Source organism: Limulus polyphemus, unplaced genomic scaffold (genome assembly GCF_000517525.1).
Source record: "Limulus polyphemus unplaced genomic scaffold, Limulus_polyphemus-2.1.2 Scaffold175, whole genome shotgun sequence".
Lineage (NCBI taxonomy): Eukaryota > Metazoa > Arthropoda > Merostomata > Xiphosura > Limulidae > Limulus > Limulus polyphemus.
The window spans coordinates 793,132-809,985 of record NW_013665785.1 but is presented as its reverse complement, the minus strand read 5'-3'; the positions used below and the strand labels follow the sequence as shown (position 1 = coordinate 809,985).

The window sequence follows — 16,854 nt, the reverse complement described above, 5'->3', positions numbered from 1 at the left end:
ATATACTTACATATCTGTATGTGTATATATGTTTTAATGCTTGTATGTGTGCATGTGTATAAAGGTTATTTTTTTTAATAGTTTTTTCATACTGTGAATATTAAGTGCTGAAGGTTAAAAATGTAAGAGTTGCTTTGAAACTACCTAAGTGAACATTGAGCCTAAATTTTTTGTCCCAAAACAAATAATGATATTGCAAATGAAATAATAATAAGCAGAAATTGAGTTGTAATCTGTTAAAAAATAAATATATGAAATATCCACATTTTCTCATTGTGGTTGTTATTCACTTTACTAATTTTCTAATGACAAATACTTGTTGATGTTCTAGGGAGTGATAAGTAATATTCCCAACCCAGGACTTGGCATATATTGTCTAGACAACAAAATACTTTTGTATACCTGCTTCATGAAAGGAATATCTGTGCTACCCTCCCTGGATGCAGGAGACAAGATACAAGTGTGTAATGTTCATCTGGCTGATTCTAAGGTGAGAAAAATTAAAATTTTGGGCATGAATTGCTCAAGATATATGAGAAATTTGACAATTACTGTATTAAAACAAAAAAAGCAGTCTAAATGTTATAAAAACAGTAATGTAAATTTGAGATGTTCTAAATAATAAAACATTAGAATATTAAAACCAAAAAAAGTAATCTAATTGTTATAAATAATAAAGAAAAAACTACAACCAACAAAAGTAATGTAATTGTTGTAAATAATAAGAAGGTACTTTATTACAATATACATTTTAGAACTATTTTATAAAAGTAACAAAGAAACATTCAACTTTTCTCGTAGTTTGTATTTATAAAAACTGAAGATATCATTATAATTAATAGGTTACTATTTTATTTCTTTTTTTGGCTTAAGAAAACTATTGCATGTAGGATGTATAAGTGTTTAGCAAAGTTTATGGGTGTTGAAGTTTCATTATACAGTTGTGCCATTTTTGGTGCTTTTCAAGTTATTTTGTCTTTATTGTGTATCATATGTAAAATATCATATTGTTATTACAGTGCAAAACAAAGAAACTTATTCTTTGTGGTTTGTCATCCATAAGGATTGTTCAGAAAACAGAAGAAGAAAAAGTGTCTGGGGTAAATGGTTCTTTCAATAAAATGTTTGATAGAGATTTATATATCAAAGATGTAAAAGTCAAAAGGGATTTTTTAAGTGACTTTTTGTTTTGTTTTGTAGAGCAGCTAGGGTACAATTTATTAAAAACTAAGATTTAAAATTTTAATAACTTACAAAAATATTTAAAATAACTTTAAGTTAAAAAAAAAGAGTAATAAAAATAAACCCAAAGAAAAGTTATTATATTAAAGAGAGACTTTATCTAAGTACTTTACTGAATGTATCCGATGTCTAATAATAATAATTAATTTCCAGCTCCAATCTATGATTTAGTATGTTTCTAATTTTACCATTCCCCTAGTTAGCAATTGAAAAATAATATTCAAAAACAATTTGTTACAATTTCTTATACGATTAGCAAGTTAACATTACTTAAGCATTGGAAGGAATGTAAATAATAAAGCTCGAGTATAGTTTAGTTTTGGTGGAAAGAATAAGTCAGATCTTATGACTTGACAAATTATTTATTTTTTAAGGTTTTAAACAGCATATTCCAGTTTTAAGATAATAAATAATTCTTTGTTAGACTGGAGGTGACAAAACTGTTAAGTGTATTTAGATGAATATGAAAATCAGTCTGAAATATAAGTATTCAGTTTGCAACTTAAGAAACAAGCTCAGAAATAAAGAACAAACTAATATTTTTTTGTTTCCTAATAACTCCAAAAATGGAAGAAAAAGGGTCAAGTCCAATTTTAATTGGGTATAGTGGGGTAAAAAAAGTTTAACTGTGTGACTTCGTTTTCAAAAGTACACAGTAATCTTTTTTTTATATAATATGTAGATGCTGAAGTACGTTAACTTTGGTTGTTTGAACTTGCTAATCATTTAAAGATATTATACTTTCAACTTAAAATTAAACTTTTAACTTCAAAATATTTGACATAGTTTTTATTCAACAATTATTTTGTTTTATTTCTCTAAGGAGACATCAGTTCTTGCTTTGTCCTGTCTAGACTTGGCCCAGGAATTTGGGTTGAATGTGAACAGCTTTGATTTTTTAGTGGAGGTAGCTGAAATACTAGAAAACAAACTCTGTCCTGCAGTTATATCTAGAGAAGAACTGTTTAAATCCCAGCTTGTGAATAAAAACAGGTTTAAATATTTTTTACTGCCACTTTTGTATGAGATGACTTTATTTGACAGCTAATTTTAGTGCATATTTTCAGAACCACTAATGGTTACAAAATAGACACTTTTCCAACCTTACTATAAATAACTAATAAACATATTTCAAAATAAGACATTAAGTTATATAGTTTAAATTTTGCTAACACATATGTTTTTTAGAGTCCATGATCTAGAAGTATTTGAAAATAGTTCCTGCTTTAACAGTTAATTTAAATAAAAAAATTTAATTGTGGCTTATGATCTGTTGATTTCCATCTGCAATATTAATCTTAAAAACTACTCATGGGGGCGTATGGATCTCATTACTTTTTAACAACATTTTTTAAAACTATTTATGTCACCAATTGCTTATGGGTCACACAAAAATGTAAAAATTATTACCATTGATACTACAGTTAACTCCATTAATTTCTGCTGGGGCCATTATTTCTTTTTATTTAAAAAACAGCTGATTTCATCTAAATATATTTGGTCAGTTCTGTATAGTGAGTTTTTTAAAGGACTAAATATACAATTACTTAATATGATGCAATATATGGGCTCCCAGCAGTAGTGAATAGTTTAGAAACAAGTCTGGAACTTGATGGTTAAAATTTTTTTTATTTCTCATACTGTAGCTTTACCCATTAAGTTAGGTGAATTAATTGATTTCACAACTAAATGTAAGTTACTTATAATAATCCATCCATAAATATTATCTAGATCTAGTATTTGCAAATTAAAAACTTAAGTTTGTAAGCATAACAACATTTGATTATTTCATGTAATATTGTGATCTTTGCAAATATACATGTCTGTGATAATTAATTAGTTTGTGCATGACATCAAACTGGTCTAACACATAGTGTTCTCATGTCTGAATAATCCATTTTGACTAGGGTTACATTTGCTTAGATGTATGTCTAAACAATAATATTTTTCTGTTGATAACAGAAAACCAAAACAAAAAACAGTTAGTATATGCAACATGTTACAAAATATTTTAACTGTAGGTCCTATTGAATACAGATGTGATATTTTTAGGTGAACTGATTTCTGTTAAAGTATTAGATAGGCATACTCAATAACAGTAGGATCAAACTAGAAAGTTGGGTGTAATGTGAATCTGAAAACTTCATTGAGGTTATAAGTTGTATCAGAAATTGACAGATTGGATACATTTGATGGACAGTGAAAACAAATTTTGTTTAGACAAAAAAAAACTTTGTGCATACCTTCATACACACAAGTACATAATTGTCTATAGAGGATTAGTATTAGATCATCAGCTTTCCATCCCCATAGATGAATCTTTGCCAAACTAATCACAATGAAAACCAAGTAGAACTGAGAAAGAATAAATGCTTCAATTTTGAAAGAAACATTGTTTTATTTCTCCTGCAAAGAGACTTTTGCTATCTTGCAAAATTTGCTGGCTGTAACATACAGACATCATCCACTTGGCCAGCAGAGGATGTTGCAGGCAAAGTTGACCCTTCTTATACTTAAATGAAGTAGACCACAACATGCACTTGAGCAGAGTAGGTGTTAGCTGCTATAGAAAAGAAAGAAAAAAAGGCATCTCAAACAAGGCAACTTCATTGGTTTTCTAGACCATGTGTTTATGCTAAACTTGCATGGAAACTAACTAAATGAAAAAATTAAAAACGTTTTATATTATTAAAAGCAGTTAGAAAACTTATGCCTGCATATCACACAAAAAGTGAAATTATAAGAATACAGAGTACTTTATATGTTATATTAATATGATTTTGAATATGCAAATTGGCCAGTCAGTTGACAAACACAGTTGATATAAAGTCCCAGTGGAACAGCATGTATCAAAACTGCATTTGGACATTGTTTGGCATTTTGTAGGTAGTATGATCCCACCAAAAATTCATTGCTTTTATAAAGTGTAACTTTACTTTCTGATGTAAAATATTCATGCACTCAAATCAAAAGGTGTTCAGTTTGGGGATTTAGAATTTTCAATATGAGGATATCCCTTGTAGTGTGATTTCACTAAAAGTTTGGGAAGTGTTACTGACCTTTTTGACATAAAATATTCACACACTCAGATATTAAAGGTATGTTCAGATTGGGGACTTAAAATTTCCAAGATGAGGATAACTTTTGTACTTAAAGGCATTATACAACAACTTGGGGCACCAGCATCATCCTAAAAAGACTTGTAACAAGTCATACTTCAGCAGCAAAGTGCAGCATCTTGTAACAAGTGAGAATCCATGAACACAAAGATCAGTGACAAAAGCTGTCTACTTGCCTTAAATAACAGTATGCAACATAATCAAGAATTATCTTCATCTGGAAAAGGAGCACAAGTCATCTGTACGTAAGTTGCTTCCATGATGTATCCTTTCAACATTTGCTTACCTCAAGCAGCTGAAGAATGAAATGGGTATTCATGCTATTCCATATGAAGAAATATCTGTCAAGTCACCAGATGCAACACCTATGGATTTCTATGTGATTGAACTGTTGAAACTGTTGGCCTCATACACTAGACAGAAAGCCAGTAGGAAGGATTGGTATGCTTTGGACATGATGCTCTTATGAAGGAACTGTTTGTAGTGGAAACTACACTGCAAAGCTCTTTTCAAATGCACAGTTTTCAGATGGAGTATGACCAGACATGACAACATGAACTATAATGTCACTTGCTCAACTTCTGTAATACAAATTTATTTTTATATGAATCAGCTTCTCTAAGTGAATATTTATCAATTGGCTTCATACCAAATTGGACTGAAAACTTTTTTCTGTTTCACTAAACATGGACATAGCTGAATATGGGGCTGGAGGCTTCAACCCCTAGGTTTTTTAAGAATTTTCGTAAATAAAAATTTTAAATACAAATTAATAGTTATTACAAATTTTGAATTCTAATAACTCGTACATGTAATTTTTAAGAATTAACTTGACCTTAAGTGCATGCTAAGCTCATGTTAAGTATGACAGATCATTATAATGTAATTTTAAAAATTGTTGTAAAAATTCACAATTGCTTATAAATATATTTTCAAGAGAGGTGAAACATTTATGAATAAAGAATAATTTAGTTTCTGTGTCCAAGATTTCTTTATCTTTGTAAGATATATCCTTATATATTCTTATCTTTTTATTTTTCATTAACAGGGCAAAAAGTTTTCTCTTTACTCTTGCTTCATGCCCCTGCTTTCTGAATGGCCATCCATTATTTAAATTAACTCAAAGACTGGTGCTTCAGGAAGTAACTAGTAGACCTCATTCCTGTTTTCCTGCTTCTAAAGTGAGCATTGTAATCATTATGTCTACTATCAAATGGTAAAACTTTTTAATTCATTTAACGTAAAGGATCTTTATAGTACATTTTTATTTTTTTAAAACAGTATCACATTTTTTTATTCATCAGCTTGTATTTAAACTTTTTTTGTTTTTTATTTATTATATTTGTGTGCTTGTTATTTTGATTTGTACAATTGCACTGAAGATACCTTTATTTATTTTGTACTTTTTAAAAATTTTTGACATTTTATCTTCATTCATTATGTTATATATGTTGGTCCTTTGAATTTCCTTCACATTTCCAGCAAGTCAAATCAGTATTTGAAAAAATAGTTACATATTATCTTTCTGTCCAGATGTATAATTTTATTACTGTTACATGCTTGATTTGTACCTTTAGAAGCCATTGTATATCTGTGGGGGTCTCTTGGTTTCAGTAGTTAAACTAAAACAAGTTCAATAATAACCAGTTTCCTAAAAGAACATACTGATATTAGTCTTGAAATTTGTTTTGTATTACTTTTTTGTTCATGCTTTTAATTACTTATTTCTTTTAGGTATTCAACTGTATATAGTTAGATTGTGTTAGATTGTTTTTAAAAATTGATGCAATGTTTATGTTATGCTTGGTTTGATTTTTTTTTCATAATCTTTGTTGTCTCTTAGGGTACTTTTTCATTTTGGTTTTGTTATGATTGGTATTGAAATGAATTTACTAATGTATGAATTCCATTTGTTATATTTAATTAAATCTCTTAAGTTTGGTTAGAATATTTTATGTTACTTAAAATGAATGAGATTATAAAATATCTTTTATATAAATTACATATTGTCTGCAGGATATTGTATGTAGTGTACGTTTATACTTTAGTACATTGGAAAATCTTACAAATACATCACTGAACAAAAATCATTAAAAGTAAATATTTTTTGATATTTTAAGTTATTTGTTTGAAGTTGCATAACATGAATACATTGTAACTTTAAAATATAAAGGATATGAACTCATAGTTTACAAATAAAAATTACACTTGATAATATAGTTGTTTTTTTTACATGCTTTTTATTACTGGAAATATGAATGGTTCTTCAACTAAACAATAAGTTTTTTTTCTATTCTGTAGGATATCTGTTTTCAAAATATCTCATTTCCGACAATTGTGGAAGCATTTAAACTTTTAGAGCAGCAAGGAAGTGTATTTAAAAAAACAAAAGAATGGGAGTTTGGTTTTGTTTCCTTTTCTTCATCAGATACATCTAAACCACTTGTATGTATCTTTTGTTTATGTATTTAAAATAATATGAAACAATCAAGTTAAAAATATTAAGGTATAAAAAGACATCATGGTGATGTGCCATCACATGTACCTAACTTGGTGTTTTATTTCACGTTGTAACAGTGTTTTCATGTTGTTTAATACTGATATGGGTTTGAACATAATGATTTTTATATCTTTATAGAATAAATTTGGTCTCATTCTTTCATTACAATGTCTTTTCATCTGACAGATGAGATAACTTGTATATAAAAATGTAAAATGGCTAATAAATGCTGCTATTTTTATATGTCATTGAACTTTTCATATTTTTGCAGTTTGGTTGATCGTGGTACTAAACCAGATGTAACTGTGGGATGAAGTTCACCTGGAAATCTCTTATACAATTTTTAATGTTTTTATAACAATTATTAATTTTTAAATTAATTTTTAAAATTAATATTAAAAAAAGAGTACTTGTTGATATCGATTTGACAATCAAATATTGAAAACTTGCTGCATATGAAGATTTTAACAAAGCTAAATTATTAAGGTTTTAAACTTGGAAGCTGCATTTAATGTTATTAAAGCCAAGGGACTAACTTGATTAATTGATGTAATTGATATTGCTGTCACATAAAATAATTGATTGATCAAAAATTACAATTAAATCAAAGAATGTTGTGAAGATAATCAACTAATTTAAATTAGTGTTTCCAGTTACTATTGTTTTTTATTATTTCAAGCATCCAAGCAATCAAAATATTGCAATTATAATTTTTCATTATTATTTTATTTAATTCAAGTTTATTCTTAATTGATTAGTGTCACAAGTCATGAAAGTAATCAACTAATTAAAATTATAGTGTTTCTGATTAATTCTATTTTTGATTATTCCAGTTATCCAAATAATCAAAATATTGCCATATAATTACCCACATTGATCCCTGTTGTTCATGTTTACCTTGTTTGGACTAATACATTTCTTACTTATTACAAGCTACAGATGTGACCAGTGTTACTTAGGGTAAGGCTGCTTTTATAAAAAAATTTACAGCAAGTTAGTAGTAAGTATTTGTTATTCATTCAAAAAAGTTGATTGCTGAATAACTTATTCTTTTAACTGTGCGTATCAAGAATGACTATACGTGAACTAATAACAGTCTAACAGTATGTAACACCATTAAGCTGTTAACCTATTTACCACAACGACACTTCTATTTCCTGTTTAATCATGACAAGCTCTAGCTAGATAGGAAGTACTGAAAAAGGAAAATGAAAGTCTGGCTGTTGGCCTATTTCCCTTAAATATTGTCAAGTACAATAAACTATAAGTTGTTTGATTTATTCATTTCTTAGCATGTTCATGTGTTTCTACAGTTTCTTCTAACCTGTCCAGTAAAATATAAACCTGTTAATCACTTTAATGTGTTTCTTTCTAAACTTCCATTGGTATCAATAAGTTTTCATGTAAGAGCTTATGATGTTTTGTATTCTTTAAAGTTGTTAATTATTTTTTAAGTTTTTTGGATTGATGATGGAATTATAAAAAGCAATTCTGAAACATCTGTAAGATATCTTTGATATTACCGTGATTTTAATATTTCTTATAATACTTTGATTTACACCTTATGAATCATTTTAATCTCTGCAAAGAGGCCCTCTAGGTTCATAATAAGTTTTCTTACTAAATAGTAAAAAAATTACTGTCTTTGCTTTTAGGTTGGAGTGAATTTATTTTCACTTGATTATATATTATCTATTACACATTTTGAGAAGGATCTTTCCTGGTTTTATCACAAAATCTAAGAACAATTGTTTTCAACAAAGAATTACATCATTTAGTTTTAAGTCATCTTGTGAAAATTTGTAAGAAGAAACTTATGGAATGGCATCAATGATATTTTAAGCTTGTTACAGGTTTTTTACTGTGTTGTGTTTATGATACATTTTCACGTGCAACAGTTTAGTATTATAAAAGTAACTTAATTCTAAATTGTTGTACCTGAAGATATCTTAACATATTAAACCAAGGGTAGTTTGAAAAGGTCTTTAACCCTCTGTTGCAAGCATTATGAAAATACAGTGGAAAGAAATGTTTTCTTTGAGTAATTTCCTACTTAAATAGGTCTATGTTGCACAAAATATGTTTTTGTATAGTATGTGTTTGTGAGTTATAAATGGGTACATTACCTTGAAGTAACATTGGTCAATTGAGGAACCAATTAAAATAATTCCATGGTTTATTTAGAATGTTACCTGAAAGTAAGAGCATTCAACTAGAAAACTGAAGCATTTATGTGTGTATTAAGCAACAAAGATAGATTTGTTTCCTTTATGTTACAATATGCAATATAAGGTTAAAACAACCCAAGACAAACTGAAAATAGGAATGTTAGTCTCAGCTGAGAATAATCAGTTAGTTGGATGTAATTCATTAATGAGTTTGATAATTAATTGATTAGTAACTTCTACTAATTTCCCAGCTTTAAATGCTATTCATTCTCAGTGCTTTAACTTTGAAATATAAATTTTCTTATATATATTTGTATCTTTCTGAGTAATGTTTGAGTTTGAGCTTATTGTAACTGATGAAAATCAAATATGTTTTAATTAATGACCTTCTCTGCATACATGAACTATTATCTAACATGCATTGTATAATATTTTATAAGGTATGAAATTTGAATTAGATATAAAAGAAGTATTTTTTAAATTTAATATTACTTTGAACATCAGGTCATAATAATAACTAGTAAAGAAATGACACTTAAAGTCAATAATGTAGGAATGGAATATGCTAAACATTATTATTGGTTAACTGGTTTTTGTAGACTAGTGTGTAATCAGTTATGCCTAAGCCTTAGTTTAATTTGAGTGGAGAGTCTGTTTTGGTAGGATTGACTCAAGATCAATATTTTGGCCTAATAATGACAAATGCAAATGTACTGTAACCCTGTTCCTCGTGCAGTTCTACCATTGCAGAATCTGTTAAAAGTAACTGCTGCTACTTTAACCTTAAAATAATATGCACCACTCATTACCTAAGTAATATTATTAAGATGCTGTTTGCACCAGAGTTTGAACCTGATTCTAGGTGAGGTAGCAGTATGTGTTTTGGAAGCCAGTTTAAAGATTCTGATAATGTACATTTTACCAATAAGCCATTGCAATTGGAATTAACCATAATTGTACTAAAAGAAACAAAAGCATTTCAGTTTTAATCAACATCACTCAAATTTTTTTTTTCTCATGTACTGATTAGTTTACTACTAAAAGTGGTCAAGTGTTTATTTAAGTTATAATTTGGCCTTCAAAAATTTTAAAGTAGAACTTATCAAAGAGTTTTGATTACAAATCTTCGGTAATAATATGTCGTAGCAGAAGTTTTTCTTAACTGATTGAAATAATTTATGTAAATTTTGACTATAAAAATAGATGAAGTGTTATTATTTGTACTTTTATTCTGTGAGAAAGAGCTGCATAATGTATATTATTGCACTTAAGGTTACTTGTATTTTTAAATTATTTGCATTTGATGCACTTAGAAATTAGATTTGAATTTATTCATTGTAAGTTTTCTTTTTTATAGCTTTTGATTGGACTTTTGGACTCTTCTGAAAATGGAACTATCTACCTTAAAGACTCTACTGACAGCATATCTTTATTTATTGAAAAAGATTGCCCCTGTCAGTGTTACATTCATGGCTGCTGTTTCTCCCATGGATTGATGAAAAGATCTATTGTTCCGTTAGGTTCTATTGTAGCTATTAAAGATGGTAAGCTAGTCAAAGAAGAGATTAAGGCTATGTCAGTTACTAGTGAAACTAGAGAGATTTCCTGTTATTTGGTATGTAAACTATCATCTGTGTTGCCACTGGTTGAAGTTCAGAGGATAGGGCTGAAACAAAACTTTTATTCTAAAGAAAAGTTTGACTGTAATGTGTATGATAATATTAAAGATACCATGACATGTAAAGAAAGAGAACAAAATGATATTGAAAATAATAATTCTGTATCCTTAACTACTAATGAACAAGAAAAAATAAAACATGAAATGTCAGCACAAAAACAAATGTTTACTTCTAAATCTGGTGTCAGTGAAATATTGGAAAAGGAACAAATATTCACTTCCAAGTCTGGGGTCTGTGGAATGTCTGATGAGTACCAAATGTTTACTTCCAAATCTGGGGTCAGTGAAGTGTTGGAAAAGGAACAAGTGTTCACTTCCAATTCTGGAGTCTGTGGAATATCTGATGAGTACCATGTGTTTACTTCCAAATCTGAGGTCAGTGAAGTGTTTGATGAGAACCAAATGTTCACTTCCAAATCTGGGGTCAGTGAAATGTCAGAAGAGGAACAAGTGTTAATTTCCAGATCTGGGATCAAAGATGATTTATCTAATATTTATGAGATGCTGTTCAAAAACGAATCAAATAATACCACTAAATTTTACTTGTATATTGCACAGAATTTGTACATACACCATACAACAATTCCATTTCAAAAAAGAATTGGACATTGGTCATTTCAGTGCTCAGTAACTATGATAGGAGCACCACTTATAGTGTTCTGTAATAGACTTGCTACCAGTAAAGACTTCAATGTAACAAAATATACAAAAACAAAATTAGAAGGAACAACAGCATTCAGTGACAATATAATAATTCAGAATTTTTCCTCTGCCGTGACAGTATTATGTAAGGATAACAGTTCTGTAAAGAATCATCTAAGAAAAGCAGTGCTAGATTTTTATGATGTATCTGTACAAGCATATCCATTATTAAAGAAAGGAAATTATTTTAAGCTTTATATTCCTGTAGAAGATATACTCACAAACAACTCCCTTTTGGGGAAAAGACATCCCACCAATTCTGCTCGTTTGAAATCAGCTCTTCAAAGTTTTATGTTTTCTACACAAGTTAATATTTATGGGAAAGTGGAAGTTGAAGATTTAATGGAAGAAAGAGATGATGAAGGCATAAAGTTTCTGAACAAATCAAGTTTGGTTAGTATAATAACGTTTGTATATTGACTGTATCTTGTTTCTCTTGTTTTTTTTTTTTTTCAATCATCATATTTTAATGTAGAATGTGATTGAAATTTCACACTTTTATTATTGACCAATATGTTTTTGGAGATATTATTGTGAATATATTTTTATCTTGTTTCAAAACGTTTTTCTCTTTTTTTTTTTGATTTTTATTAATTTATCCTTTTCACTTTTGGATGGATTTTTGGAGGATTTTATTCACTCTGATGAAGTAAATTGATTATTTCACTCAAGAATACATCACACACAAATTAAGTTATTGTGGTAAAAGTCTTCCCTGGTGGGAAAGCAGTAAGTTTACTGACTTGGAATGCTAAGATTCCATTCACCTCAGTGGAAAGAATATGGGTAGCCCATTTGATAGCTTTGCACTAAGATAAACAAATATGATAAAACTAAGGTATTAAAATAATGTTGTAAAGCATGAATTAAAACATGGATTTTAAAATATGTGACTTGACACATTTCAAAAGTCCTTGGTTTCCTTCTCCAGGGACAGCAGAAATGTGTCAAGTACTTTCAATTAAAAATAGTGTTTTAATTAGATGTTGGCATGGTTACTCTACAACATGGATCCATGTCTAGTTTAAAATTACCTGATCTGGGCCTTCTTTTTACTACCAGGTATCAGTTATTAATTTGAAATTTAAAGAAAATTCAGAATACATGACAAAAATGCAGTTGTAAGCATGTGTTTTCAGCTGGTATAATATAGACAAGATTGAAAGTCACTTTCAGTATTAAAAGAGGCTACAGAATTTTATAGATCTGAAGAGAGGAAATGTATGTGTAAGATTTATAGCATTTAACTAATATTTATGGTAAATTTAATGCAAGGTATTTATTTCTTTAACTACCCAAGCAGGATCTGGGTATTTTTCATAGGGGTACCTGATTTCAGATTTTGTATACGTGTCGACCTCTAGTTTTAATTCATACTTTACAGTGTTGTTTTCCTACATTTGTTTGATAGATTTGAGCATGTGCAGCCTATGTATTTTTCAATCACTTGTCTGACTGTGAGAACCATCATAACAATATAGACTTGTTAATTCTATAAGAATATAGTAAAGATGGACAAGTGTAATGAAGGAGCTTTACAGTAATTCTGAGCAAGGGAATTAATGTGTAATGCTGATTACATATGTACATGGAAAACATTGATACAGTAAAGTCTATACAGACTATGTACTGAAAATGATTTTTACCCATGCATCTTTTATTATGAATTTTTTTTTTACTGCTGAGTGAGTGTAAAGCACTTGTTATACAGATTTTATGTTAATTCTCAGTCAAAATTCAAATACCAAATGTAGATATTGCTTTTTTGTTGTTGTTGAATAGGCAAGAACCACATGGCTCATATTCTAATAAGAATCTTCTGCTTGTTGACAGTTTGTATTTATTTGTAGTGGTGCAAGTTATGACATTTCATTATACTTCTCTTTTCTGATTTACATATTCATATTGAGGCATAAAAAAATGTATTAAAAAGGTAGAATACAGCTGGTTTCTGAATATTATTCATAATATTGGTTTAAGTTTTAAGCTCATCTTTGTTGATCTTATCATGCTTTATAAAATATATTTTAGTGTTCACTTTGCATATGACAAAAATATATAAAAAAGTTTATATAACAAAAGTTTATATAGTATAATATATTCCAAAAAAGATACTCTACTTTCTGTGCCTAGCCCGGCATGACCAGGTGGTTAGGGTGCTCGACTCGCAATCTGCGGGTCTCGGGTTTCGAATCCCCGTCCCACCAAACATGCTCTCCCTTTCAGCCGTGGGGGCATTATAACGTGACGGTCAATCCCACTATTTGTTGGTAAAAGAGTAGCCCAAAAGTTGGTGGTGGGTGGTGATGACTAGCTGTCTTCCCTCTAGTCTTACACTGCTAAATTAGAGACGGCTAGTGCAGATAGCCCTTGTGTTGGAGTTAAGAGGAGTGTTTAATAAAAGCACATAGTTTCATCACATCGAAACTCTGTATTTTGCCAGCATAGCAATTTTATACTGTAGTAACAAATTTTTGTGTTTCAAATAATGCATCAAATGTGCCCATTAATTTTAGCTGATGATGAGCTATACTGAAGAAAGGTCTTATGGGCAGTGAATTATGGCAAAAAACTTTTTAAAACTTATTTCTGATATGAAATTAATACTAATAATAAGAGTAATTTGATAAAAAAACAGCTTTAAGTGTACTACTGTTGCTTTTAATATTATTAGCTGCTATGGTATTGATAATTCTTATGTTTTATAATGGAGAAAATTGTAAAAATATAATTTTTCTAATTGAATTTAAGTGAAAAGTATAGGTAATTAAAGGATGAAAGATTAATAAACATCTTTATTAATTGTATTCTAACTAACTATGGTAACTACCTTCTCTTGAGCCTGGCACTTGACTTGAAATCTGCAGGTCACGGGTTTGAATCCCCTCACTGAACATGCTTGCCCTTTCAGCTGTTGAAGTATTAGGTGATAGTCAATCTCACTATTTGATTGGAGTAGTCCAAATGTTGGTGATGGGTGGGGTTGACTAGCTGCCTTCCCTTTAATTTATCACTTTTAAATTAGAGACAGTTATTGAAGGTAGCTCATGAGTAGTTTTTGTGAAATTAAACAAATTTTCACTTTATTGTTTGTTTGCCCTATGATTATGTGTGTGTGGTTTGGAAATATTTTTCTGAGGTGTAAGCATATGATCCAAGTTAAAAACGTTAATTTTTATTGCTGGTATTAATAGATTTTATTTTGCACAAATTATACATTTATAGATATTGCTAAGCCATAATGTAAACTTATAGCCCCCAAGCTTGTTTCTTTATTGAGATATAACAAGAAATTTAAACCTACATGCCATACCTCTCTTATCACATTCTGGCCTTCAAAAAAAGTAATTACTTCTGACATTTCTACTTTACTGAATTAGTTACAAATCCAGTTAGTTCAAGTGAGAGATTTCAAAATTTGGCCTCAGTTTCATTATTTTGATTGTGATGTTGCTTTGACCAGCTGACAGAATTTTTCAACTAATTCAGAGGTGTAGGAGGCAAATTAAAAGTGGGGGGCTCAAGGTTTATGTGACCAAGCGAAGCAAGGGAATGTGTGCTATAGATGCACCCCATTATGGCTGGAATCTAGGGTTCTCCTTAGGGCCTTGGAAGCTCTTGGGTTCTGGATGAAATTTTATGCATTCTTCTGTTTTTCCCGAGAGTAACTTTTCTAATTTTGATGCATTTTTACTGGGACAGATTCAAGGGGGGGGGGGGGCACTGCAATTTATGGGTTAGTTAGAAATTCAGTTAAGTTATAGTAGTTTAGGGCATTCTGTTTTTTGTGCATGATAGTATTTATTTTTTGTTCAAAATTGCATAGTTGAAATACAAAAATGTGGAATACCAACATTGTTACAAAAAGCAGACTTGAAAGATACACCTACAGTTCTTTGGTTTTTCATCGTCTGAGGGCAAAAAGGCCCAATGGACTGACCTCGTGCACATAGGATATACTGGATCCAAATCAAGACAAAAACCTAAACATTTCCAAATGTTGTAGTAGAGTAATTTAAAGTAGTTTTCTTTTACTTTGTTAATTTAAATTATGTACTAAGTTTGTACTTCTGGTGGTTGGAATAGTGAAATATTGTTATGCCATTTCAGTAGTTTTTAATATAACTGATTATGTATGTAAAATTATTTTTCAGCACTTTATTAACAAGTAATTTGTGTGAAATAAAAAATTTCTTGGTACAGAAATTTTGGCATAGGTTTTCCCCCTCTTCCCAGCCATAATATAGCATTAATCCCAAAATCTTTGGATGGAACACAGTGATAACATTTAGCCACATGACAAACTTTATGTGGTAATGATTTTTTTAAAACTTCCAATATATATAAATACCTCAACTACTTTAATTTTCTTATCCAACAGAATTGTGTGATTAATGAGCCAAGCAAGATTAATCATGTTGAGGATATACTCTCACCCAGGTAAAATTATAAATTTTGACTAAACCTTTTTATGAACTGATTTCATTTTCATACATGACTTTTTATGCAAATATTATACAGTTTGTTTGGTAAAAATGGTTATATTTGATATTTATTAACTTGATAGCTTAGAATAAAATGGATTGTTAGATGTGTTTGTGTAGATGTGCTAATAAATCAGTTGATTTCACTTTTATGCAATTAAACTTCAGAGTAAAGGTTTGGATCAAAGTGGTAGAAATGTTATAAAATACATGCTGTGTGATGTTAAATCATGTCTCTCTCAATTCTCCTATTTGAACTGTTGGTTCAGTGCTTTAACTTCTTTTAAGTTGAAGTCAATTAACATCCTTCTGTTTTAAAACTTTCAAATTATTGAACAAACATTATATACCTTTAACTGTCAAATGTTTAAATACCCATTAACTGATGGTGAATGTTTAAACTTAATTAAAACAATGTAAGTTTAACAGCAATCATATATTTCAAAGTAATAACTTGAACATGAACTGTATCTCAAAATTTTAAATTTATAACAAAGCTTCTTCATAAACAACATTTGCAGTTTGCTTTTGATCTACCAACAAATAGAGATTTTTGAGGTGATCCCACCCTTGAACCCCCTAAATTTCATTGAAATGAGAAAAGCATGGTTGTTTGAGAAACAATCCAGCAACTTTCATACTTTAATCTTGAATCCCTTTAGAATATTCAACATTGTCTAAAAAGTCAACCTGCCAAAATTGTTTGAGATTGACTCAATAGGCTGAGAGTAATTAACCAACAGGCTTTACAAAATAGAAATAGGGTTAAGTTCAATTTTGACCCCCTTAGTACATTCCCCATACACATAGTGTTTACATACAAATCTTGGTTGAGATAGGCTTGGAGGAGTTAGGGTGCAAACAAACACACATTTCATAGTTATATATAGATTAGCATCAGAGCTGTATTTTCTCATACTAATATTTGACTTCTTTTAATAGTTTGAAAATCATTGTTTCT

The 16,854-nt window shown here is 29.5% G+C and overlaps 1 protein-coding gene across 5 annotated transcripts in view; it reads left to right on the top strand.

Moving 5' to 3' along the window:
- Positions 1–16,854, top strand: part of LOC106478043 — a 68,123-nt gene that overhangs the window by 16,426 nt on the left and 34,843 nt on the right. For all 5 annotated transcript variants that reach the window (XM_022381562.1, XM_022381560.1, XM_022381559.1 and 2 more), the window contains 7 exons: positions 332–490; positions 1,020–1,100; positions 2,066–2,235; positions 5,410–5,542; positions 6,663–6,806; positions 10,387–11,802; positions 15,791–15,849. In XM_022381562.1, the coding sequence (XP_022237270.1) occupies positions 332–490; positions 1,020–1,100; positions 2,066–2,235; positions 5,410–5,542; positions 6,663–6,806; positions 10,387–11,802; positions 15,791–15,849 (2,162 nt within the window). The remainder of the gene's footprint in view (positions 1–331; positions 491–1,019; positions 1,101–2,065; positions 2,236–5,409; positions 5,543–6,662; positions 6,807–10,386; positions 11,803–15,790; positions 15,850–16,854) is intronic.